The sequence below is a fragment of the Calypte anna genome, chromosome 12 (assembly GCF_003957555.1).
Source record: "Calypte anna isolate BGI_N300 chromosome 12, bCalAnn1_v1.p, whole genome shotgun sequence".
Taxonomy (NCBI): Eukaryota; Metazoa; Chordata; class Aves; order Apodiformes; family Trochilidae; genus Calypte; species Calypte anna.
In genome coordinates, this window is record NC_044258.1 from 12,591,718 (window position 1) to 12,618,490 (window position 26,773).

Below are 26,773 nucleotides of genomic sequence, written 5' to 3' on the forward strand. Positions count from 1 at the left end.
TTTTTATTGACTGACACAACCTCCCCCTGTGCTTACACCAGGAGTGGACTTGACAGCAGCTAACTGGATGTACTCGGAGTGCCTGAGTTACTGTTGCTTGTGTGATCAGAGCCTTACAGAGAACAGCACTCACCCTGTTGCAATACCTAAAGAGATTTATACATTACCTGACCACCAAGTTTTGCTTTTTGGTGATAAAATTTTACTAATATCTTAACAATAATACCAGTTTCTGTAGATATTACTGCTCCCAATAAAACTGGCTGCTCTGATATGTCTGCCAAATTATCGTAGAACTGATTTATTGTTTGAGCACTGTACTAACTAGTTCTTGGTCACTAGGAGAAACACAGTATTCCTCCTGAAGGTCTCTTCCTGCCCTATACTTAAAGCTACTGAATTTTATGTGGCAAGCTGCCTTTTTAAAATCTTAACAGTCTGAAAATTACTGCGGTACCATGTGAAATTGCTTGTTCAAATACTCAGTATTAGCTTTTGATTTAAGTTTTGTTTCTAACCAATGTACAATTTTTAAACTAGGCTGGGAGGTTGGTTCAGAACGATTTTGGTGTGAATCCTGAGAGTGCCTCTGCAAAAATACAGTAATTCAGCTTTGGGCACTTTAACTCAAAGATGTTGACACCTGAAAGGGCCAGGGGGCAGCAGCATGATAAACAAGTATGTAGAAAATGTTACATTTTACAGAAGGATAATGAAATCCTGGGATTTTTTTTTTCCTCTCTATGGGAAGGACTGGGGAAAGGAGGCAGAGAATATTCAAAAAAGGAGAAATGATCCCATGTATTAATATCCCACTATTAATATGGGACATAAGCTACAGCAGGGAAGCTGTTGATGGAGCATTGAAAATATCTGTCTGGAAGACAGCTAAAATAGACTGCCTGGGGGAATGTGACATCTTCCAGCACTAAATTTTTTTATTTTATTTTTTGGAACAGTTGCAAACTAGTTCTGCTGAATGCTTAAAGTATCTGTCTGAGGCAAGGGTGGATTAGAATAACCTCTAGGGGGAGGCTTTTGTGAGATGAGTTTGTTTTCTTATGAATACCTCTTTAAAATCACCAAGGGCTTTAGCTGACACAAATAGGCTGTCAGCAGTAGGAAGATGAGAACAGATCAGTGTCTGTAGAAGAGAGGGAGGGGTGGCCTTTACAGACTGACAGTGTGCTGAGGCTCAGGTCCTAAGCTTGCTGAGCACCTGGGGCAGAGGAGGTGGGCTCCGTGTGGGTGAGAGAGAAAATCCCAACTCCAGACAGAGAAAACATCTTGAACTATGAAGTTCCTTTGCATGGCCTGAGCAGCTTGATGGCAAATGGTGCTGTGGTGAGTTGGCACCTACCTCAGGTGCATCAGATGGGTGTTGGTCTATTGCAGTGTTACTCTGCTGGGCTGAATATTGATTCCTGGATAAACCTTTTCTTAAAAAAAAGATTTTATAATGTTTTTCCGGTGAGGGTGATGTTTCAGTATTTTGGCAGACCAAAGGCATTTCTATCCTTTCTGCTGTTTCTCTTGGAAGGTTATATCTTCACCAATCTTCAGACTAACTGCAGAGACTTATGCTGGTACTAAAAGGGGGTTATTTAATGTCTTTACTCACTGTTGACCAGTAAGCCTCAAAGACATGCTGCCAACCTCCTTCTGTGTACTTTTCTGAGCTGTTTCAAGCTAAGCAAAGCAGAGGCTAAACTAAAACACAGCCCTATGTTTACTGTAACCTGAGTATGGTGCCAGACACTCCACCAAGAGCTGCATCAGGATCAATACAACTTCGTTCAGAGGGGAAGTGCAGGAGCATCTCTGCTAGCCCCTCTCCAACAGCATGTTTACTGTGCCGCGTTCAATATTTATCTTTCAGAAGCTAAATGCTAGCATGTACCACTCGGAAACACCATCTGTTTCTAAAGCTTCCCAGAGATTAATTTCAGACCCAAAGCCTGCTGGTTGCCTTCCCCAATCTGCACAGGCTGAGCTGGGGGTTCCCAGGCCCAGGTGGGTTTAGGGGCTGTGGGTGCGGGCCTGGCCCGGGCCTGGGCAGGGCGGGGATGACGGGGTCAGGCCCTGTCCCGCTGTCGGTGCCCAACGGGGCCCCAGTGGTTGCGCTCCTCACTGGGATGGAATGGATGAGGTTGGGAGTTCTAGTTCAAATCCTATGACATGAATGGAGGGCATAACCCAGCACTGGCCATTTTCCCTGCCCAGAAGATCAGGGCTTACAGCCTGTCCGCTGGAGAGCAGCCACCGCGCTCAAGCAGTCCCCGGGCCCTCCCTTCGCTCCGGCTGAACCGGTGCCAAAGCGCCCTTTCCCCCCCGCCAGAAGCACCGGGGCGGCCCGGGGCCGGGCCTGAGCCGACGCTCTCCTTGGCGTCGCCATGGTGACGCCGAGGCGGGTACTGACCCCTCGGGGCCGCCGTAGAGTGCCGGGGCGGCTCCGCGCCGCCATTGCCGCTGCTGGAGCGGGAGATCAGGCGGCGGAGCGCGGCCCGGGCAGGCGGATGGAGCGGGCGGAGCCGCCGGCCGCCACCTTCGAGCGGCGGGTGCTGCGAAGCGCGGCGGAGCACCACTACCTGCGCGTCCGCCTGTGAGTGTGTGTGCCACCCTCCTTGCCCCCGTCCCGCGGCCCCCTCGCCGCCGGGGAGCCCCGGCAGCCCCCCTGCCCTCTGCTCTGCTTCCCCGCAGGGAGCTGCCGGACGGCGGGACCCGGCCTAGCGTCGCGCAGTTCAAGCAGCTGGTGGTGTCGGCGCTGAGGGAGCTGCACGGAGAGGTGGGCCCGGGGATGGGTTCCTTCCCTTCGTTGGCCGCTTCGGGCTGGGCCCGGGGGGGGGGTGGCGGCCGGTGTGGCCCTGCCTTTCGCGGTCCGTTTTCATAGAATCATAGAATCGACTGGGTTGGAAGGGACCTCAGAGATCATCAAGTCCAACCCTTGGTCCACTACTGCTGCAGTTCCCAGCCCATGGCACTGAGTGCCACATCCAGTCTCTTTTGAAATATCTCCAGACACGGAGAATCCACTACTTCCGTGGGCAGCCCATTCCAATGCCTGATCACCCTCTCGGTAAAGAGATTCCTTCTAATGTCCAACCTAAACCTCCCCCGGCACAACTTAAGCCCATGCCCTCTTATCTTGCTGATAGCTGCCTGGGAAAAGAGCCCAAACCCCCCCTGGCTCCAACCTCCTTTCAGGGAGTTGTAGAGAGTGATGAGGTCTCCCCTGAGCCTCCTCTTCTCCAGGCTGAACACCCCCAGCTCCCTCAGCCTCTCATAGGATCTGTGTCATAGGATTTGTGTCGGTTCTGTCCCGCAATCAGCCCGTCTGGGGCTGAGCGGAGGGGAGGGCTCGGCTAAAGAACCTTGGGCCCGTGTAGGGAGGAGAAGCGTTCCCGGTTTGCCCCTTCCTTGACCCGTTCCCTGCTGTCCAGCCCCCGTTGTACCTCGCTCCGAATTGTGCGTTTTGCCCGTAAGGAAGTGGCTCCCTCGTGCCTTTAGAACTGGGGCTTTCATTCAAATGGAGAACCACGGGAAGGGACCTGGGGAAGGCTCCAGTACTCTTCTGGCTCTGGTTACAGTATTGCTGGCTGCCTTTAAGCAAGTCACATCAATGCGGGGTTTCTGTTTCTCCCGCTGTACCGTGGAACTGAAAGTGGCTTCTGTCTAAAGCACTCGGAGAGGAAGGGAGCTGAGTAAATCTGAGGTGTGGCTGAAAATCTTAGGCGAGATTTGAGCATACCCTGTAACACATTCAGTGGTCTTGCAGGCTGGCAGTGAATTCACTTACTTATAAACCACTATAAGAGCACAGGATGGTAATTATTAAATAACATATTCTTTCATAGGTTGGAGCAGCTTTACCTGTTGATGTCTTAACATATGAGGAAAAAACTCTGTCTGCCATATTAAGAGTTATTAGCAGGTAAGGTGCCCTAGATACATACTTCAAATAATGCCATGAAAATAATTTTTATAAGGAAACAGAACTCTTAAATGAAGGATGGACTTTGAAGAATTGAGCTTAATTTGCAGATGTCTACCTGGAATATGAAAAAAATAAAAATTCAATAAGATTTGGTAACCTGTAAGCATCGGTGCTTTATTCCTGCTTTAAAACATAATGGTCTGACAAGAGTGTTGAAATATATGGCTTTAAATATTTTTCTATAGTAAAAATGTTGCTACAGGTGTAAATGGTGAAGGCAGCTGCAGGTGATCTGGGGGAATGAGGAATTAAAGGCACAGAAAGAACAAGAACAGGGCTGGTAAAGTGAATGTGAAAAGGTTACAGCATGTATCTCTGCATGTCAAGAACAAGAGACTGCAGGCATTGCAGTAACCCTTTGGGGCACAGTGTTGCTACTAGAACTCCTTGGTAAAATTACCTGTTGTCAAACTCAGTTACTGTTTCATCACTTTTTAAGTAACATTTTTTATTCAGGATGTTTATGCTGCAGAAAAATGGCAAAACCCAAGTTTTGTTAATACACTTATGTTTTTATTTAGTGGCCTTGTTAAGCTGTGGAGTGCTCTGACATTGCTGGGCTCCTACCAGAACAGGCGCTGTGCCTTTCGAGTGCTGCAGGTAAAGCCCTGTGGGGGCTGGATGGCTCCCTCCAAACTCCAGCTCTCACTGGAAGGTGCCTGGCTAGCTGAGCACCTTTACTCTTCTCAGAAAGATGCCCTAGATGCAGTAATGTTTAGGTTTGGAGTGAAATGCTTTTCATTGCAGGTGTGTAGGCCTGTATTTAAGCAGTTCCTATCTTATAATGAATATTACAAAATGTGACAGTAGTGGCCATCTTATTACTTCATGGTTTCATTTCAATGAGAGATCCTGATCTCATGAATAACATCTGCAAGAAAATAAATTCTGGGAAGTTTCATTCTTGGCCCACATCTCGATCCTATTTTTCATTCCCCGTGTCCCATTTTATCCCATTTTAATAGGTGCTGTCTGCTGACCTCTTTTAAAAATGCAAGCACTTCCAGAGCTTATTTTTTTCCTGAGGATGCTGTTTAAAAAATTAGTTCCAGTAATTCTTTGCCTTTGAGGCAATGGCCAAGCAAAAATCACCTTGGGCATAGTTCTAAGTTTTTAATCTTTTATGTGAAAGGGAGGTTTAAGTATTTTCACCTTTGAGTGCATTTGATGGTGTTTTGTTGGGTTTTTTAAAAGGTTTTAATTAATTTCTTGCTTTGTTTTTGTCTTCTCCCAAACTAGGCATCTCCATTTCTTCTTGCATTATCTGGCAACAGTAGAGAACTAGTCTTGGACTGAATGCAGTTGTTGGTTTGGCTCTACAAAGCAGAAGTTTCCCAAGATGTTGCAGGCCTTCAGGTGTGGACTTTCTGGAGGAGTTTTCCGACAAAGAGCCTTGACAAAGCTCACAGTTACCAACTCACTGCTTGGACATCCCTTGCTTCAGAGTTTACACATAAAAGTTGGAGACAAAGCTGAACTTAGCAAAGCTTTTACACAGAATGATGTTGTTACCTTTTCTGATTTAACAGGTGACACAAATCCTTTGCATTTAAATGAAGATTTTGCAAAGAAATCTAGGTTTGGGAGAACTATTGTACATGGAGTTTTGATCAATGGACTCATTTCTGCAGTTCTGGGTACTAAAATGCCCGGCCAAGGCTGTATATTTCTGTCTCAGGAGATCCGGTTTCCAGCTCCTCTGTATACTGGTGAAGAAGTTGTAGCTGCAGCAGAAGTTAAACGACTCAAGGGTTCTGTTGCTCACATTTCAGTATCATGTAAAGTCAAAGAAAGTGAAAAGACTGTGATGGAGGGGATGGTGAAAGTCATGGTGCCAGGCACCTCTCAGACCTGTTGAGCCCATGCTGCATTACTGTAAAGGTCAGAAATGTGTGCTTGGTTTTGACTCTTGTCTTTTTATGTGATATGACTTAATCCACTGAATTCGCAACAAAATGTTTCAAAGAGTGTGCAGAAACTTTATTTTTTAGAACTGCATTAACTGTACAGCTTATTTACTCTTCCCTGTTCACCACCACGATGAAACCAAAGGCACCAGGCACTTGCTCTGACAGATGTGGCATGTTTGGACCAGCCCTTACTCTGCTACAGTGGGAAGTTTGGAGTGATCAGGCAAATATTTGGGCTGTTCCTTTTGGCAAAATTGCAGTCCACACTAGCTCTGTTCAGTGCAAACTTTTTCACTCTCTGTAAAAGTGGTTGTACTGCTAGCAAGCACTGGTGGAATGGACAATGCTGTGTGTAACAAGCATATTAGCAGTGGAGGTGTTGACACACACAGGCTGTGAGCTCTGGCAGCTCCATGGCAGCTTTAGCTGATGTTGGTGCAGGGTGCTCTGCTGCCATGTTCTACCTGTTAAAGCCTTAGGTCAGCAAGTTAGGGGTCAGCCTTCACATGAACAATGTGCTCTGCCTGGTGCAGCTGGAGATGTGGCTCTCATAATATTTTCAAATTACTGAGACACCTTACAAAACCTGATTATAAACAAAAATTTGTCTTTAATGATAAAAACACTAAATTTTCCTCCCAGAAGCAGGGTGCAGGAGGCTTTCTAAAAGCCATATTGTCAGTGCTTGTACTTACTCCCTCCTTATGCTCCTGTTGGCTAGACCAGGAGGGGCAATTTTGCTGAATACCAAATATATGGCTTCTCTGCTTATTTGACTGTGAACATGTATTCCTCTTTGCCCACTGTAAGTATCCTGGTAGTTGGTGAAGTCAGCTTTTGGTAAATTCATTAGTAAATCATCTGGCTTAAATTATTTTAGTACCAACATAAGATTATTATACATAAGGAAACTTTTTTGGGGGAATGATGGAGACTAAAAGTAATCTGTCTTCAGTTGGTGGCTTATACAATTTTCTGGGAAAAGACCTCTTACCCCTGCATTTTTTTTCTGGAGCTGAAATGGATCCATAACTTTCCTTGGCTGCACATAACCTCAGGAGTTGTTTGGTATGAAATACAAATTTGTCCTCATGCTGTGATGAAGTTGCCTGGTAAAACAGTGCCACTTGGGGTGTGATGTCTTGTTCTGAAGTGCAGTCATGCTGTGACAGCAAACCCCAGGTGTTGAGTCAAACTGGCTCAGGGGGAGGGGTGGCGTTTAAGCTGTTTGGCTTCAGGGTTCCCTCTGTTTTCAAAGCATGGGGCACAACATGGAACCACTGCTTCGGGAGAGCTTTCCTTATCCCAGAGTAATTCCTGGGTACAATGTGAGGACACAAAAGGTATCGTTCAACAGGCAGCAGGTTCCCAAGTGCTAAGTAGTATTGAAATAAAGAGTTTCCTATGCTGCCGCAATGGAAGGCAGGGTGTGGAATTCGATTTAACAACTTTAGATCTGTGTTTTGAAACAAATTAACTGAAGATCTACAAGTTGAGCAGAAGATGCTGGATGCTCTTCGATTTGTTATGAACGTTCAAGTACAAAAAAACCCATAAGGTAAGGAGCAGCAGGTGCGTCAGCCCTTTTAAGCGCTTCTCTCTGCGCGGACCGGCGGCATCCCGGGGCAAACCCCCGCCCCGCGTTGAGGCTACCGCGGCCGTTCATGCCACCGGAACGGCGCGGAGCACAGGACGCGGAAGCCTTGAGCAGCGGGGCGACTTACTGAGAGGCAAGCAAAGCCCCGGGCAGCCGCATGCGATTCGCACCCTCCTTCCCCAGCCTCTTCCCCCGGGACCGCCCGCCCGGGCCCCGCCGCCGCCTTCCCCCCCCCCTTCCCGTCCCCGGGGCCGCCAGGAGCCGCGCGAGGCCGCGCCTGCCCCGAGCGTCGGTGGCACAGCGCCCCCTGGCGGTGGGCGGCGCTCAGGCCCGGTGGCGTCGCGGTGTTGACAGCGGCGGCCGCGCCGGGAGCTGCCCCGGGAAGCAGGTTGGAGGCACCGGGCTTTCGTTCTCCCTCCTCCCGGGATGGCCTTCATGGAGAAGCCGCCGGCCGGCAAGGTGCTGCTGGACGACACGGTGCCGCTGACAGCGCAGATCGAAGCGAGCCAGAGCCTGCACTCCCACACGGTGAGCGGCGCCGACCGGCGGGCAGGCCGGGCCGCGGGGGGAGGCGGGAGGGGAGCCGGGAGAGCGAGGTGAGGGAGCGGGGGGCAGCCGGGTAACCGGGGACGCGGGGCCGGGACGGGGCACTGGCGGTGCGGGGGACAGCGGGGCCGGGCGGGGGGGGCCTGCGGCTCAGCCCGGCAGGAGCGAGGCCGAGGGGAGCGGGAGGCAGCGAGGGCGCTGGGTAGGGCCCGGGGCAGCTGAGGGGGGGCTGGGGCTGTGCGGGGCCCGGGGCTGTGCGGGGCACGGGGGAGGGAGCAGCGGGACCGGTCCCCAGGAGCGCGGGTTGTGGCATTGCCGCCGGTGCCTGGTCTGCAGCCAGCTGGGGGTTGTTGGGCTCCGTCTCGCCCTCTGCTAAGGGCTTATCCTGCTTCAGAACCCCCCAGCTCCCGGTGTCGGTACCGCCCGGAACTGCCGGGGTGCAGGCGGTACCGGGGTGCGCGGTGGTCTCAGACTCACGTCCGCGGCTTTTGAAGGAGGCCTTGCGCCCTCTGACTAAGTCAGTTGTTGTAATTTCTTATTTTTCCTCGGGGTCTGTTGCAGCGGCTGGAGGAGAGGTGGGTTCTGGTTGCCTCATTTTAGTAGCTGGGATGAAGTTACGTTTGAACGGGCAAGGTTTGCCTCCGGGCTGTATCGTGTGCCCGCAGGCACAGCAGTGCCTGCCCGGCAGTGAGGGCTGCAGAGCATCCCCCACTCCTTGCTGAGAGGGGGGTGACATGCATCAGAACCAGACATGTCACAGATTAATTCTTCTGGAATGTCTAGTATATATCCATACCACCTCCATAAGAACTCGACTGTCTGTGAGCATGCAGTAATAACCCAGATTTCAGAATCTCCTGGTGGCAGTCAATTTCCACTTTATTAGTTTACGGTAAGACCAAGCAGTACTGTGAATCAGAGAGAAAACTGTCACTTCTAATCCCAGCTTGAGCTGAGAGCAGGGATGCTGGGCTAAAAAGGAGGCCAAGGTACTTCAGTAGCCCGCAGGCTATCATGAAGCACGTTTTAAGTGGAGAGAGAGTGTCCTTTCTGCCCCTTAGACAGCTCAGATTCCTGTGTTGTTGATCTCTCTCTTCTTCCTTGCATCTGGTAAATACTCTTAATAATTGTAGGTTCAGCACAGGATATACAACTAGTCAGTAGGCTGTCTAATTAAATATTCTTCCAATAAGTAATCACTTGAGAAATGCTTTTTGTGTGTGATGAACTTGCATTAACTAGTGTTTTAGTCTTCTTTGAACACTAGTTACCCATAAGAAATTGTTCAGAACATCTTGTAGCAGGCTGTGGCTCTCAATTGTTACAACTCCTTTTATAAATAAAACCAATGAAGTTTATTATCTGGCAAGCCTGGTACTTTTAACCTGTTTCAATAGCTGAGAGATGCATGTGCCATATCCTTTGAGCAGTTGTATAACTTGTAATACTCCTCAACAGTCCAGATTACAGTTTCACTGTTGACTTGTTTCCATTGTTCCTTATTACTCTTCTTTGCTAGTGCAAACAACAATAGCTTTTTGTGTTCTTTCCTTTGGTTTTAATGATTCTGTTTAGAAAACAAAAAAAGTGCCACAAAATTCTTTTAGAATGAGCACTTGGAAGTAGTTTTTCAATCCAAAAGCTGTGTGTGTTGTCTTCTCTGGGTGAGTGTGATAGCAAATGTTGCTCCCCCCCTCTGTCTTTCATCTCTGTATTCTGTTACTGGTGGATGTTCAGAAAAAATTCTCAACTGATTTTTCTCTGATCTTTCTTAATAGCAGAATGCTGGAGCACTGTGCCTTTTGCTTTAAAAATCTGTCTCTGAGATACATCTATTAGTAATTGTTTGTTTTACTGCAGAAGCCCTGTTGATAGTTGAAAGATGGCTTGAAGTGTGTGTGGCGCAGATGGTTTATATAGAGGCAGTGTGGGATAACAAAATACAGGAAGCCATAACACAGACTTGGTTTCTTATTTGATATAAGTCAAGTATTTTGTCGTTTTGGACCTTTCATCTTATGTCCCTGGTATCTGAGTAAGTTGTTAATTGGTGTGTGATGCTGTCCCTGATTTGAACTTTTCTGGTTTAAATAAGCCAGACAAATAGATCCCTGTGTTTGAAGAGGTGTGTAAAGGAAACCCCTCTGAGAATTAAGAGTTGAAGTGCCTTTGTGAGGTGCTAAGACTGTGTTTTGCTTTGGTATCTTATAGATGTAAGGAAGTAGGTTGTCAATAACAACGCTTTTGTGTTTGTTCCTCATCCCACCTCAACGGGATATCTTCAGAAGGTGCAGATCTATCCAAGTCTTCGTCCCAAATTAATGTTTGGAGAACCAGGTCTTCACATGCTAGACTTGTTCTAAAGCTGAAATGCAAAGGCATCCATGAATAAATTTTCTGTTCTTCTGTAAGCAGTATGTATTAAGGTTTTATAACACTGCTTGGTGTCTCAAGAGTTGCTTTGAACTTGCATTTATAATTTTTTTTCCCTGTAGATTAAAGCTTATAAAAGCCCTCAAAAAAAAAAAAAAAAGGCCCAGGTTAGGTACAACTTTAATTTGGCAACTGAACCAGTAATAATGTTAACCTTCTACGAATGCTGAAAATAGCCTGTCTTCTGAGTAACCAGCTGAGGAAAAGGTGAAGAATTTCAGGAAAAGCTCTGTAAATATGATGAAGCCCACGTCGATTGTTTTAAGCACTTCTGCTAATTGAAATTTAATGCAACAGACTGGGTGAGTGTAAACTTAAAAGCATTGCATCAAAGGTTGTACTTGGCAGGGGCTGAGTTTCTATTTCCTGGGATGAAGGGGAAACTAAAAAAAAACAAAACTGAAACCAAAACCTGAACCTACTACATACATGTCTGAATTTTCCAGACAATTCTAGTATTTAAAACATACTTTTAAGGGTCTAAATTTTTTGCTTAGTAAGAGCATTTCAATCCCCTTATAAAGGTGGTTTTTAGATTGTTAGGAAATAACCTGCAAAATTTTCTGATATGCTCACCAGCTCCTTATGTTTCCTTCAGGTCAAAGAGCTCAGAATTTCTTGCCTGAGTTAGTACATCTCAGCTGGTACCTGATGACCATGCTTTTGTGTTGCAACAAAGAAATTGACAGCTGAGGTTTTCTTTTGGTGTATTTATTTCCAATTATAATTGAAGATGAAAATGGAGACTTTTAACAAAAAGTTGTTCCCTCAGTTCAGTGTGTTAAAAGCAGTGTGAGTTTTGTTGGAAGGTTCACTTACATTCAAGTAATTCTATATAGTGCAGTGCTTATGGAGTCCTTCTCATTTTGAAAGCCAAATAAATTGATACTGCAGGCACATTCCAATGGTACCTCACTTAATAGACTTGAAATCACACGAGCAAACCCTGTCAGCTTCATTTTATCTTTTCCTATGCTTCAATTGCTGGCACTGTGGAAGAGAGAGTTGCTGTATAACTTCCAGGAGTGTGCTGGGCACCTTTTCATAGGCATGGTTCACTGCTTTTGGTTGGTGTTTGTACCAACTGCTTGTTGTTTCTGTACCAACAGAAAATGAAGTTGTTGCCATTGCATTCCTTGAATCCAATAGGAATGGAACTACATCTGATATATCAAACCATTTACAAGTGTCTCATATTAATGCCAAATGTTGTGTTCTATCAACAGAGGCATTTTCAGTGCTAAAGCTTTAATAAATTTTGGCTATTGAACTTACTTTGTGTTGCAATATTTCACCCCTGTTTTTACTATTTAAAAGTTACTTTCTTTATAAGCTTTAAAATAGGATGCTGTTTTCCTCCACAATAATGTAGACATATTCCTAAATAAGTAGTGCACATCTGTACATACAAGCTTTAAAGGCACTTTACAGCAGTACAGCCACTAGCAAGTTATACACATATTTCTGAACATTCCCTAAGCCTTTTCTGAAGTGATTTTCCTTTTTCATACATTTCATGTTGAAATTGAAGTAGTGAAATAACCAATTTTGCTACAGTACATTGTTGTCTTAAAAGCCTTTGGAAGTGAACAGCTGAAATAAATCCCTCCCCTAACATGCTTTCAGAGTTTTTCATTTTCCTGGAGCAATGATGAATGTTGACACTCACGGCTCCTAGATTAGAAAAAGCTTGAAAAGGCATTTATATTTTTTCTATATTGTTCTGTAATAAGAAAACGGAGCCATATGTTTCTAGACATGCGATTTTTAACTTAAAGGCTTGTAGAGAACTGCACATCTGCTTTATAAGGAGTTCAGTCTCTGCAGAGGTGGATTTGCTTTTGGGAAAAAAAAACCCAAAAAAAGTTACTTTAGAGGTGGCTTTAGATGGGGGACTATTAGAGCTCACTTGTTTGAGGTTTTGGTAATGTGGTCGTTCCATTGGACTTAGCAAGTAAGCTTTGCCATCACCCACCTCCTCCCCTAGCTGGAGTAGAAAAAGGATAGCTGTTTCATCACACCTAATTTTAGCTATTCCAACGTTATGAGTTCCACTGGTGAACTCACTAAATTAGTATTGCATCTGCAGCTGCTGCAATGACTGCAGTCAAAACATTAGTTGCTGTATCATTCCTCAGTAAGTCCATTGCCTTAGAGATCTTGCAGTGTAATTAGAATATTTTTATTGGCTACTGACTATTTCCTGAAAAATACTGAGTGTTTTGCTTTTCTGGTGGAGGCCATGGTGATGCAGAATACGAAAAAACTGGTATTTCTCTTGTCTCTCTCCAGAGCTTTTCTTGTTCAGTCTGTTTCATGACATGTAAATGTGTGTCCTATTTTTTTTCCTGCAGTTGTCCTACTTCATAGCTTTCACTTATTGAGTAGCTTATTCATTACTACACCAGAGCCACAGTGTGCTGTGTATGACACAGTGTGCCATAACTGTGTAATAATGTCCCTGGCCAAACACCTGCATTGTTTAAAAGTCAGGTAACCACTGCTGTGCTGCTCCTACCTCAGATGGCTCCATGGCAGGTTGTGCAATAGCAAATGAATCCTGTGCCTCGTAGCAAAGAGGTCCCTGAGTCTGAGCAGCTTTCCTCATTTTGTTGCTACTTTTCACATGGGAGATTTTCTAAATAAACATTTTAAAGAGCTTCTTACTAGAAATTGTGCCAATCCAGCCTACTTAAGCAGGGATTGTATTCATGCGTAATTAGGCTTTCCTCTCTTTAATGCTTATAAAATAAAACCCTTTGAAACTTTCAGTTGATGTGACCTGAAGGTGACCTGGATCTTTATAATGGTTGGCTTTTCAAGCCTGTTGGATTAAACAGATGTACAGCAGAAATCTGTGAGAAATAGATTGAGTATCCTGAGCCGGAAATTTAGAGACTGTTCTCTTGGGAAAACAGAATGTATTACCCAACATTGGCAAGACTCTACATTTTATTATATGAATCTCTAAATTCACCACTTGTTCTTTCCTAATTTGTTTCTGCAAAAGCCTTTCTTTCCTGTTAGCTTTCTGTTTCGAAAACAAGGAAAGATTATTAACAGTAGCTGTTAAATATGCGGATGTGTTTTGCAGTGTAACTTTCACCTGGTTATGTTATAAAATTACCTGAGCAGCTCAGAGCTGCTGTGTTGGAATCACAAGGAATAATCTTGGTTAGTTTTGGGGAAAAAAACCACCTAAATCCTGGTTCTGCATGGAAAAGGATAAGTTCAGGATAAAATTAATCCCAGGCAGTGATTGTGAAACTGTTATTAGCAAAGAACTGGAGAAATGCAGTGTGGGTGCCACTTACCTATGTACATGTTTTGAAATATTCCTATTCAGAAACTCTCCTACCTCTCTAGTGGTAGGAAGAAGATTTTAGGGAATGACAGTGTGCAGCTGGGGTCATCCAGCATTCCCTGCTCCCAGCTGCCTCCTCCCAGCACCAGTTTCCGCATTCTTGACAAATCTGAGCAGCCAGGAAATGATTCCATAGGTAAAACTGCTTTGGTTGGCATCTTTAAAAACATACATCGAACTGCTGCTGGATTATGAAGGTTGTGGCAGGAAGTGGCTTGGCAGTATTGGCAGGAAGAGCAGTGGACATACAAACCTTACCTGTGTGGGAGTCTGGAAGGACTCAGAGAGGTTGTCTTGGAGAATGGTTTTATAGCCTGTCTTGTTGGTGGCTCCTGTGCAGTTGCTCTCAGGGAGCTGCTGCCTGCCTGCAAAATCAGTAGCAGGAGGTTGGCTCTGTTCTGTGAGCTGAGACTTTTCTTTGCCAGCTAACAGCCCTTAAGGCTCCTTTGAAGTTCTGTGGTAAACTGAGTCATAGATTCAGGACCTTGCATGTAGAAGTAAAAGATGGCATGGGAATTTCTACATGAGTGTAGCTAACACTGAGCCTGGGGCTTGATCCCCAACATTGTCAGCAGGAGTTAAGTCCAGTAGTTACTAGCCAGTTCTGAAGCCTTTTCCATCATATTTTCCCATCTTAGATGATGCAGCTAAACAGAACATATTCTGACTGTGCCCATCTATTTCCTTTATAATTTCACTTATGTCCTATGGGTACAATCTCAGTCCCACTGTCAAATAAGGTTGTCTCAAAAGAAAACTTGTAATTTGGATTTTTTTTTCTAAACAAACTGGAATTTGGAAGAGTAATAAAGGCTTTTGTGCATTTAGGCTCTTCCCTTGAAGAGCTGAAAGCTGTTCTTTGGTCCTGTGGGAAATGTATATCAGCAGTGGTAATTATAATCCTCAGACAAGTTTTTTGCCTTGTGGAGGCAATAGGAAATATCAACTTCTCACTGAAACTCTGCTTACTGTCATATGCTGATTACGTGTAGCTATGGCAGATATTGGGAATGGGGTTGTATTTCTTACTGTGGCTATTTTACTCCAGCTATTTGTTGGCTGTCGGTCTGGTTATCCACTTTAGGAAGAAAAAGCCAACAAAAACCAGAGACCATTTAGTGTTATTCATTAGTTGTGTTGACAAGGTAGTGCTGAGATGGCAAATTCTTCATTGCAGTCACTGCTGATGGGGAGTGTTTGGTGGTGACTTTCCTGTTCCATACAGGCAGAAGTAACAACCATGCCTGGAGAGCCATGCTCTCCTCTTTCATGTTGTGAACCCTATGACACAGAGGGGGCTTGGTCAGTGCTTTATGTTGCCGAAGCACAACAGGATGGGAAAATGCTTGAGTCTGCATGGGAAAAAATAGTTGTGGCCCAAATCTGTTTTATTTTTTTAAATGATCTCTCTGTCAGAATGAACTCTGAGCTCTGGGCTCTCCAGAAGAGACAACTATTATATTGATCAGGGTGTGTGCAATAAGATGCTTTGGTGGTTGTCTAATAAATATTTGTGTTCTGCCTACCCAAAATCATTTTCTTGGGGTAAAACAGAAAAGATTAATTGTTGGATAAAGAGTAAGTGCTACAAGGGATGGAGCAATAACTCTACTTCTTTCAAAATCCTAGGAAAGATGAATGACTGAACGTGGTGAATCATCACTGACGTGGTTTTTAGAGGAACAGCCAATGTTCTTTTGAGACTTACTGAGTAAGCAATTGCTGCAATTTTTTGTCTGTGTATGAAGTAGCCTCTTCCTACTTCCCAAAATGCAGCAATGGTCACAAAACAGGAAAAGCCACATTGGTGGTGAATCTGGGTTTCCAGGTGTCCCTTTAGTTGCTTTCTGTTGCAGTTTCCAAACATAACTACACTGGTTGAGTTGCAGTCAGCTTTGTGGATTTCTTTTAATGTTTATGAGGATTTGGGCCTCTTGTTTTGCAGGAAAATACCTTAATTATAATTTCAAAAGGGTAAGAGAAGGCAATATGGAGAAAGCATGTAAGGCTGCCTTTCTGAAAAGAGGCACTTTAATTCCAATATAATAGTTCTGTGTTTTGGTTTGTGACATCTTGGATTTCTGACATTTCCTACTAGGACATTAAGTGATGTAAATCACTTTGGGCTTTATGCTTACTAGTCTTGGATTAGTTCTCAAGGCTTGATGGTTCAAAATTGCTGCTATTATTTGATAGCTGTTGATGGTAAAAATATTTTAGGTCAGTTTTAAAAAACTGCATTTTTGCCTGAGCAGCATTGTGCTTTGGAAGGAAACTGCAAGGAAATCTGAGTCAATAAACTGTGGATTAGTTGAGGTTGAACACACAAGGTAATGCCTTTGCCTTTTTTCTGGAATAGCCATAATTCTTGGTTTACACTACTATTTACTTTCCATGGTGGTAAATGTTAAATGCAAACTTCATTCTATGGAGGGATTCTCTGATGTGCCCTGCTTTGCTTGATTGTATTCAATAGTGTATTTGTGGTTTTCAGTGTACAACCCTTTTAATTTCATTTCATTTGGAAGAGGAGAATTACTTCTGTGTGATGCTGAAGGCAACTTGCAAAATCAGAAGGCATTTTGCAGTACCTGAAAGAAGTTACTAATAAATGCCTGCAATGGATTTTTAACTGTGGGGCTGAATTTATAATACCTCATGGATCAAACATTGAGACAATTGAATTATCTAATTGATATGCATGAACATGCCTGATAGAGTTATAGTTGCAGAATGGCCAAATTTTATATATAAACCCAAGATGCTGAAAATGCCTTTGTTTATTAATTGTTATTTCATTATTGTCTATTCATGACAATTTGGAATGCAGCATTAATTTTAATATCTAAAAAACCCTGTGTATAATGTTCTGACCTGTCGTTTTTTTGTTTGACTCCCATTGATGCAAGCAGTTCAGCAAAATTAGGTGGCATTTTAAATCAAAAAATTATTCAATACTTTACATAAAATACATTTGAAAGTTTTTACTGGGGTGATTGAATTCCTCTGAGCTGAATTACAACTGATTCATCATGTGATGCTGCACTGCAGGCAGTAACTGGGTGGGTACTCATGCGTTGCTTGGCACAAACACAAAGAGCATTTTGCATGTTCCAGTTTAGGAATACTGTGAGCCATGGCTTGAATTTGTATTTGTTTTAGAATTTCTACTTCTTGTGTTGAATTTTGTGGCTGCAGGTGTGCAGTGTGTGGTCAGTGCATTTCCAAGCATAGCACAGAAAATGAACGGGCCTAAAAATGTGTGTGGGACATAGTCCTGTCCTAAACATCAGTCTGGTACAGTTGTAAGGAAGGTTAAAAGTGGGATCTTCCCCCTCTTCCAACTCTGGGTACTCTCCAGCTCTCTTCAATGTTAAGAGTTGCATTTTCTCAGGCAGTGCTTTACTTTTTGTCTTTCCATTTTCATGTTTTTCAATGTAAATTATATGGGCATGGGATTATCTGTGTAATAAGGCTTTAAAAACAGCTGCATTTATAGAGCTTTGTCTATTCAGATTGTAAAGGGAGTATCTGTTACTACACTTAGCCTAGATTAATTTTATTTCCTTGCTAATTAAACAATATGTAAACCAGAGATGATAGACTTGCTAGGAAAAGGACTTGCCTCGTTTATGGTATTTGAAATGTCAAAAACATTTTTAGAGCTGTTTTCAAACAAGGAGTGGAGGTAAACAAAACAATGGCTGCCCTGAAATATGTCTTAGTAGGGGTACAAAATACTTGGTATCTATTCTAGAGATAGATCTCAAATAATGATATTTTTTGTGTTGACCATGTATTAGTCTACAAAGGTAAAGAGGAGCTTGAAGTGAAGACACTGAAAAGAACTGTGCTATATGAATGTAATTGTGGTGGGAGAATTATTAATTCTTTAAAGTGGTTTACTGAGATTAGATCTATCTGCATAGTTTTTATATAAATACTTAACACTAAACATGCATTATAAATGAGGAATCATCATCATGAGAAAAGGATATGTTCTTGTTCACACGCAAACAGAATCTTCACAGTTGGAAAGGACCTTTAAGATCATTGTAGTTGCTCAAGCACACCCCAAAGCTTGATTTCTCGTAAACTTTGTTTCTATAAAAATAATTAGTTTGGTTAGCAGTGAGTATTTACTGGCATTTAATTCTGTTATGATGGTGGCAGTGATCCCTGGGTGTTAATCGTTGGATATTTGGTGTAAGGCTTCTTCAGCTGTTGTCAGTAGAAGTGTTTGGTGTTTATGTTCTTACTATCTTTTTCCTTCATTAAGCAAAACTGATCAAGTGTTTCACGTGTCTGCAAGTTCATAGACCTCTCTCTTTTACTCTGTGAAGAAGATAGTCAGCTGCTGGTGATGGATCTGAGCAAACCCAGCTCTGACCTTGAACTAGGCACTTAAAATTTGGATTTAAATTTTCTGTTTGGTAATGTTTCCTAATTGGATTGTGGTCATATTTGGAGAAGTAGCTAGTAATTTTCTTCAACTCATAAGTTCTGATACCTATTTTTTTTTTTAATTAGGAATACATAATCCGTGTTCAGAGAGGAATTTCGACAGAAAACAGTTGGCAGGTAATTTCTTAAAAAGTGGTTCATGTAACCAGGATGCCTTTTTATAAAGAATTTGAAAATTGTAAATTCTAGCTCTTTTTAATTTGAGTTGGAGTGGGAAATGTTGGTTTGGAATTGAGAACGTGAAGTGCTTGAATACTTTTGGTCAAAAACTAAGAAAAAACCCGATATTGCTGCCAGCTGCAGAAGGCATGTTGTCTGCTGTGATTGTGAGGATTCCAGGAAAAAACTTGTCATGTGTTACTGCTGTGTGTTGGTACACTCATCATTTTTAGATCTGAAATGCCAGTTTGTCTTCCTTAGTTCTAACATCACAGCTTTGCTGATACCTGACCAATGAAACATTGAAGATAACTATGAAAAGTTGCTGCATCCAATATATTACAAATGTTTTGTTGGCAGACAACTTTGCTCTGTTTTAAGATAATATTTATAAATGCATTTTCTTTCTATCTGAAATGTGATTAAGAAGTTGTCTTTGCTCTCTGGCTGTGTAGCATAAATCCAGCAGTTATGCATTTGTACAAAACTGGTTAAAATAAGATTATAAATGGGAATTACTTTCTCTGATGGGATCCTGAAGAATAAAGTGCTAATGGGAAAAGTAATATGTTTCTTGAACTTTGTATTTTTCAGATTGTGAGGCGATACAGCGACTTTGACTTGCTTAATAATAGCTTGCAGGTAACTTTCACCCCTGATGTATAATTATAAAATGTCAAAGGATATATTTAAAATGCCTTGTGATATTTTTAAATATTGCATTGAATAAAAAAATACAAATTTACATAGCTATGAAGAGAAACTGTTACTTCAAATGTAACTTGAATGTATATATTTTTTCCACTCATGTTTTTTCTTGTAAAATTTTAATTTTAACATAAATGGGACCAATTTATTCAGAAATTGAGAAAATTGGCAGATAATGAATCTTTCCCTTCAGTACTGTGATTTACTTTGGTTTTATGCATTGTTATTTGTTCCTGCTTTGATTTGAGGAAAGCCAAGGCACATACCAACCTTATAAATTCAGCATTGAAGTGCTATGTGTCCCATTATTTATATTTGTCTAAAAGCACTACCAGATGCTGCTTATCATGTGATGGGTTTCTGTATCACTGGGAAGGGTTCCTTAGCTAAACACTGGACTTACTGTGTCTCTTCTTTTGCTTTTTGGGACAATTAATTCTTTTTAGTTTGTGTGGGAAAAAGCAGGGTATATGAGTGTGTTTGGGAGGAGGGGGTAGCAGCAGTGCCTGGCATTTACCAGGGTGAAACGTGTTACTTGAAATTCCCATAGTATTATGCAAGCAAGATAAAAAGAACTTCTGCAACTGAGGATACATTTTTGTGACTTTGGATTTTTTTTCCCTTGTTAAATGTTGTGTGAATGCAAGAGCTTGATACTGCTTGCACTTCAACTCCCTTCCCCTCACCCCTCATGGGTTCAGCTGCTTGATGAAGCTCAGTGAGCAAGAACATGTAAGGATGTTGAGTTTTGCCCTCTGATAGTCTGCTATAGCTGACTCCTGTGCTAGAAGGTGGATGAAGGGGCAAGTTAGTCATAATGCAACAGATGAAGCATGATTGCTCAGTTATTTTACTGAATGTGTGCTAGCATGCAGGAATTTTTATCATGACCTGGAAATCTCAAGTGGTGTGTTGAATAAATGCAATAGAAAGATGTGTCCTGCTCCAAAGAAATCCAAGATTTAAGATAAGATAAACAGCCATGGAAGCACAAGGAAATAAGATGGGACTGGTCCATCACAGAATGTTGTGGTCATTGTAGCCTTAACCACAGTCAAGTTTTGATAGAGATCACAAGGAGAGAATTTGGAAATAGTTTTAAAAAGAAAGAGTTCAGTGTTGCAGCCACTTATAGCAAACTCCTCTTAACTGTGGAGAGTAGAATGTATTAAGGCATGAAAAAAACCTGTTGGTTTCTCATTTAACTTTCAAATGAGGGAGCTTTAGTAAAAAAAGCAATGAACCTTAAAGAGCTAAAATTTAGAAATGGCAGGTACTGAGAGGCCTGGCCTAGCTGGAAGGACTAGAAAGTGAAGATAAATAGGTTATGATGTATTAAAGAAAGAAAAAGTCTTTGCATCTGAGGTAGAGGTGAGTGATAAAAGCAGAGGGTTCAGGAAATTGTTTGGCAGCAACTTGAAGAGGAGGGAAAAAGAGTTTGAAATGAGAGAGATTTCACATCTATAAGAAATTAAGGTTTGGAACAAAAATGACACGTGCTTGGATATCTAAAAGACATATAGCAGAATCATCAAGACATACATCTGACTTGGATAGGAGGGTATGCAAAGGGTGGTTAAATTTATGGACTGTGTCATTTGCACTTGCTCTCTTTCAAAAAAACTGTTGCTCACTCTTTGATGTTCCCACTCCCGCTACTGCTTTCCACAGCCTGGAAAGGCAAAGATGTATCTCTGCTTAGAGACAGCCTTTTCTGGCTGGTACATTTAGCTGCCCTGAGAGTTGTAATTCTTCATTATGTGCCCAACAGAAGGGCAGGAGGAGAGTTTTAAGTCTTTATCAAAGATACACAGCTCTGCTTTTTACAGGCACCACTGCTTCTCCAGCCTTATTCTGTAGCCAGAGCTTGAGAGATAGCAGACAGAAGCTGATTGAGAAGCGTGCTAAAATTGCTCTTTGTGAAGCTGTGATGCTGGATGTTCAGCTTTCTGAGCTACTAAGATACACAACACTCCACAGTTCTTTCCATTCAGAACTCTAAGCAACAATATATCATAGCAATATTCAGGTCCCATGAGTGTTTTTAAAACTTTAAACTCTCATCTTTTGTTTATTGAAATTACAGTAAACAGACAAAACTCCAAGCCAAACAAAACAGATCTCTTGAGTTTAAAGCAGTAAGAAAACACCAAAACGCAGTCTTCTTCCTTCAAAACCAACATGTTGCTGGAAAAACTGGTGGAGATCCTTTTGGGTAAAAGCCCTAAGTTTTGCAATTCTTGGGACATACTTAACCTCTTCGTAGGTTTGTGTGGTTGTGTTTGAGCACACGGCTGCAGCTGAGTTGGAATGCAACTTTTCTACTGTTAATCCAGTGTTGTATGTGCAATAAGAATAAGGATTGAGAATTTCCAAACTGGCTAGGTTAGGGAATGCAGTCCTACCAAACACCTGGGAAATAATGAGAGGTGTAAACCTGTGACCCTGATCTGTATCAGAAAGTTTCAAGCCAGATTCCCTGCACTCTCAGCTGAGTACTGGGTTGAAAGCTCCTCCCAGACCATCCTGCATTCATTCCTCTTCGCTTATCTGGCAGAGATGTGTGGAGATCTTTGGCTGCTCTCCTGTTAAGTGAGCTGGTGCTACAGTATTTGCAGTTGGATGTCTGGCTTTTGTGAAGCGTTTTATTGCAGCTTTTGAACAGACATTCCTGAGCGGGAAGATAAGAATGTTAATTCCCAGGTTCTTCTGTGGTGAAGCCCATCCTGGCTCCAGTGCTGAGCTGGGGCCACTGAGAAGTACTGCTGGTGTTTGAAAGCATGTGAGGTCTTGGCAAGGTCAGGACCTCTGTGAGGTGTTCTGTGGTAAATGATGTTCTCACTGTGCTGTGCGTTTTGGCAGATAGTCACAAAAACTTGACAGTGAATGTTACTTTCTGCTGAAAAATAATAACAGATGTATGGTTTCTTGAAATAAATTTTAAAACAGATAATAGTGATTTGAAAACAACTGAACTAGAGTCCTTTTCTTTCTGATGGTTTTCTTTTCTTTCTTTCCTTTTCTTTTCTTTTTGATTATGATTTGACGTGCTTTTCAAATGAGTAATACCAGAAGTTGATTTAGTTTTTGTTTAGAAACTTGTTTTTGAATTTAGGTAAGAGTGGTCTGCCAAATGAAAGTTTTCTGTGCCTTTACTGGTACAGCCTGTAATTTGCCAGATTAGTTTTAAGTGGTATATAGTCGCTTTTGGGTTTATTCCTGGATATATTCTCCATTCCCCTCCACTGCCCCCCTGGGTGTTAAAGAGCATTAAACAAGATCAGTGGGTGATTTTTATTCACATCTTATGTGATTCAGTCATAGTTGCAGCTATTATTCAGCCCACGATTTGCAGTCAGAAACAGGAGAACTAGAAGAGCTAAGGTTAGAGGGGTACAGCTTCTATGTTCAAAAGAAAGGGGGAAAACGAAAGAAAGGGATTGCTACTTATACCTCACTTTGCTGAACTAATCCTTCACTTTTTCTACCAGTTAAATCGAAAGTTGTTTGAACACCAAAAGCCCTAATCTTCTCCCTGGTGAACCATTTTCTTTAGAAATGAGGTTATTGCATCTGGTGTAATTGATTCCTGCAGTACACATTTCTTAAAGATAACTCCCATGGAGACTCAGCATTCCCAAGGCAGGTGCTTTGATCTGCAGTACAACAATGTGTTAACAACATGAAAAATTTATACTGGCAATTCACATGATGTAATTGAATGTAAACACAGTGTGCAACCTAGTTTTGTTTTCTAAAGGTGATCTCTTTGATCTGACTTACATAAGGTTTTGAATTTCTGTACACTTTTACATCGTCCTATTTTGAAGTATTTCTCTGTTTTTATCTGGAGTTTTGGATCACTTATGTCGACATAAAACAACTATTGCACATCCACAGGTAGTTTTCTGGTTGAAAATTGTATGGCTGTTTAAAACTTGTACAGCAACAGTTTTGGAAGAGCAAATAGAAAAGTTGTACCATATTTGAAATTACAGATTTAAAATGCTGACAGTGAGGGCTCCAAATTACCTATAAAGGCAGTAGAGGCAAAGGAGAGCTATTAATCTGCACTTCATGAAATAAGAAATCATAAATCTTCAGGGGAGAAAATGGTAAGGTGTGAATTGCTTTTGAGCTGTGGCAGAGGTATGTAATAGAAATGATTTGGCAGAAAATTGGAGCCACTTAGTGTCTGCAAGTTTTGTGTAGTAATCTTAAATGCATGAGTCACTAGCAAAATCATACCTCCTTGTGTTTTTGGTGTCCTTCCACTTAATAATCACTTCACAGTGGAATGTGAGCTGTCATCTGACTACCTTACCCTGATAACAATTCTGAGAAAAAACTTAAAATCTTGTATATACACAGTACAAAAAGTGTTACCCAGTGGTTAGCTTACTGATGAGAGTATTTTTCTTTCTGAGTTGCTAGTTTGTATTGCTGAGGCATTTTGAGAGCAAGGTTAGTAATTTTTCCTCTCTTTTTAAGATCTCAACTCTAAGTCTACCTCTTCCTCCAAAAAAACTGATTGGAAATATGGAGCGGGAATTCATAGCAGAAAGACAGAAAGGACTCCAGGCCTATCTTGATGTAATTACTACCCATCACATACTGTCTAACTGTGAACTGGTAAAAAAATTCTTGGACCCAAACAGCTATTCTGTAAACTACACTGGTAAGTGAGGAGCTGCAGAACTGCACTACAGTTTCATTTTTGTGTGTGTGCATGTGTATCTTCTGCTAATGCTGGCAAAGATTTACACTGAAGCATGGAGGGTGGAGGGGAGGACAACCTTCAGAACCATCACGCTGTGCATATGGTTATTTAGGATAATGTTTCCCCAGCTCTCTGCACAAGTCATGCTGCGACTGTCAAATCTAAATATTGAATTATTTTACAGAGGAGTGATAAGGGTCAAGATCTATATAAGCAGAACTTGGGAGAGTGGGGATGATGACAGCAACATCTAAGTTTTCAGTTTGTGAGAAATTATTTGCCTACTGGAGAGTTAGTTTGTCAGCTCTGCATTCTGTTATAATGTCAGGCTTTCTGAACACTGAATCTTGAATTCATCATGGTTCTGTGTTTTTTTAAATCAACAGGAACAATTGTGGTCATCTTGTCTAGCTCACATTATCACTTCACTAATTGTTTGAGCTGCACTGAGTATGTTTTCAAGGCTTGAATAAGTTACAAACCTTCTTCCCCTAGCTCCTGGAAAATCACTGCATCCCCTAAAATTATATTCCAGTAATCAGTTCTTTTCATTCTCAAAGGTTTCTTCTTTGAATTTGTCTGACTTGAGCTTCAGCCATTGGAAATCATTAAATATTTGTCTAAGAGATTGTAAAAAGCTTCCTCTTAGTGATGAAACCCACTCCACAGAGGCAGTTCATGGGGAAACTGACTCTGCAAAATGCTAAGTTTGTTTTCATATAAGCAGAACATACTGAAGCAGGAACTTGCTACTTCCTTTTCACTTGTCTTTTTTTGCTCTCCTGTTTTTGTAATGTTCTTGTGTCTTCAGCTTTCAAGTGCAAAGAACATTTCCCGGATGTTTATGATAAGCTGTGGAGGAGTTGTAAATTATTAGTAACTCTAATAAGGATGCAGTCTGTCTGGCAAGTGCTGAGCAAGCAAGTTAAATCCTAAAGGAGGCAATGTGACTTCTGTGCTAAATTTGAGTGCTTTCATCATGATATTTTTTTGTTGCTTGGAAGTTAGTAGCAACCCAGCATTACCTATGGTCTTAAGAGATGCAGCCAGTTTGTCATTTCTTAAATATTAGTGAGCTGATATTTATCACACTGTTCTGTCTCTTTTGCCTAGCCTATTTTTGGAGTGAAAAGGTACAGTGTGGAAAGATCAGTGTCTCCTTACCTTTCTGCTGTGTTTCTGTGCCAAGAGAAGCCATGTTAGAGAAAACTGCTTGGCATGATTCCCTTTCTCCCCCTGCTGTCACCACTTCTCACTGATTTCCCCTCAAATTGCTTCATGAATAAACCAGTTGTGTTCCCAGCTGAGGGAGAATCCAGTAACCAGGAGGATGACCTTCCTCCCCCCTGACCCTGAAATTTGTGTTGGATCATGATAGCTAGCCAAATACTTTTGCCTGCACAGAAGAGGACACAATAATGCATAGTAAACAAGAACTGATTCGTTTACATGTGGTAATGGGAGTGTAAATGCATGTGAAAGAGATGTAAAAGTTAGCACTTTTACAGCTATAGTAGAAACATTTTGTGATCTATGCAGTGTGGGAAATCTTTGCTTCTGAGTGTTGGATTTCAACTTGGAACTGTAGATCTGGTACAGATAGAATGCAAACTCAGTAAGTTGTTTTCTGAAGACAGCTCTTTCTGTTTTCTCTGTGGATTTGAGTTCTCAGGTTTAAAACGCAAACATTATTTAACTGTGGTTTTATCTGTTTTCCTTTTAAAGTATTTTTGCTGACTTTGTCTGAATTCCTGCAGGCTTCCTTGTGGCATTGAATCTTACCTTACATGGAAAATTATCTTAAATAGTCTCTTACAAAAGTGTTTTGTTTCCCTCCCCCCCTCGGCTCCAGAGATTGCCTTACAGCATGTTTCAATGTTCTTCCGATCAGAGCCAAAGTGGGAAGTGGCAGAGCCATTAAAAGATATAGGTAAGAAGAGCATATATGCATCAACACTTCTCTGATTTTTCTTCTCCCCAGCTTTATGAGTTGTCCTAAGATTACAATACTGTCTTTGCTTACAGACCTTGTCCTGCCTGTAAGCCTTGTGATTTAGTAGTGTTTTAATTAATGCTCTTGATGACTCTTCTTTTGTAGGCTGGCGAATACGTAAGAAATATTTCCTAATGAAGATTAAGAATCAACCAAAGGAACGACTAATGTTAAGCTGGGTATGTATATTTTCACCTCATACTCAAGTCTTTCTTGATGAACCTGGTTTATTTCATCTATATTGAATACCATGCGTGAGTGACAGAGAGATAGATTTAAGAGCTCGGGCTTTGAGAGAGCCTTGAGAGCCCCTAGGTGGGGTGTGTGGTGTGGGAACTTTCTATGTTTCTTTTCTCTAGTGGCAAATCCAGTTTGCAAGTTTCTGTGCCTGATCATTTGTTCCCATTCCTGTACCTCTGTATCTTCTCTTGTAATGATGTAGCTGTTGACCACAGCATAGATTTTCTTAGTGAAAATAACAAGGGCATTCTTTTTGGAGTGGTTGATTGCCTTTCTTGGATCTTTTGTTTCACTGACAGCCTGATGGGTGAGAGAGGCATGAATTGCACCTTTAAAGAAGACATGTGTTGACACCAAATTGATTGTGCTACTAAACACTTCCTTTTGGTCCTGTGCTGAAATGTGTTGCCCTCTTAATTATATCAGAGTAGCTGTTTGTGAGACTTCACTAGAGAGAGGATATCACTGAAGTCTGCAGTAAGAGGGAAGTTTTTTTTTCTGAAAAGGAAGAAGGTGGGGATTTAAGCCTTATCAGTTCACAGTGCACACAGTCCCCAATCTTGACATGTCCAGAGTTCACTCAGTGGTAGTAATGCATGTCAGATATGGGGGAGGAAGGAGGCAATAATACTTATTTACTGTCAG

General features: G+C 42.1%; 3 protein-coding genes across 7 annotated transcripts in view; all 3 read left to right on the top strand.

Moving 5' to 3' along the window:
- Positions 1 to 2,474: 2,474 nt before the first annotated feature.
- RPP14 (ribonuclease P/MRP subunit p14) lies at positions 2,475 to 5,886 on the top strand. Its single transcript, XM_030458698.1, has 5 exons — positions 2,475 to 2,602; positions 2,701 to 2,785; positions 3,855 to 3,931; positions 4,516 to 4,594; positions 5,234 to 5,886. The coding sequence occupies exons 1-5, from the start codon at positions 2,517 to 2,519 to the stop codon at positions 5,288 to 5,290; spliced, it is 384 nt and encodes a 127-aa protein (XP_030314558.1). The 5' UTR covers positions 2,475 to 2,516; the 3' UTR covers positions 5,291 to 5,886.
- HTD2 (hydroxyacyl-thioester dehydratase type 2) lies at positions 5,310 to 5,886 on the top strand. Its single transcript, XM_008504898.2, has one exon. The coding sequence runs from the start codon at positions 5,334 to 5,336 to the stop codon at positions 5,850 to 5,852; it is 519 nt and encodes a 172-aa protein (XP_008503120.1). The 5' UTR covers positions 5,310 to 5,333; the 3' UTR covers positions 5,853 to 5,886.
- Positions 5,887 to 7,809: 1,923 nt separating this feature from the next.
- The window catches only part of PXK (PX domain containing serine/threonine kinase like), a 36,584-nt gene continuing 17,620 nt past the window's right edge, over positions 7,810 to 26,773 (top strand). For all 5 annotated transcript variants that reach the window (XR_003988088.1, XM_030458678.1, XM_030458680.1 and 2 more), the window contains exons 1-6: positions 7,810 to 8,029; positions 18,375 to 18,425; positions 19,062 to 19,109; positions 23,667 to 23,853; positions 25,748 to 25,825; positions 25,994 to 26,067. Coding sequence is in view for 4 of the 5 variants with exons in the window: in XM_030458678.1 (XP_030314538.1) it covers positions 7,928 to 8,029; positions 18,375 to 18,425; positions 19,062 to 19,109; positions 23,667 to 23,853; positions 25,748 to 25,825; positions 25,994 to 26,067 (540 nt within the window). In the remaining variant the exon portion in view is untranslated. The remainder of the gene's footprint in view (positions 8,030 to 18,374; positions 18,426 to 19,061; positions 19,110 to 23,666; positions 23,854 to 25,747; positions 25,826 to 25,993; positions 26,068 to 26,773) is intronic.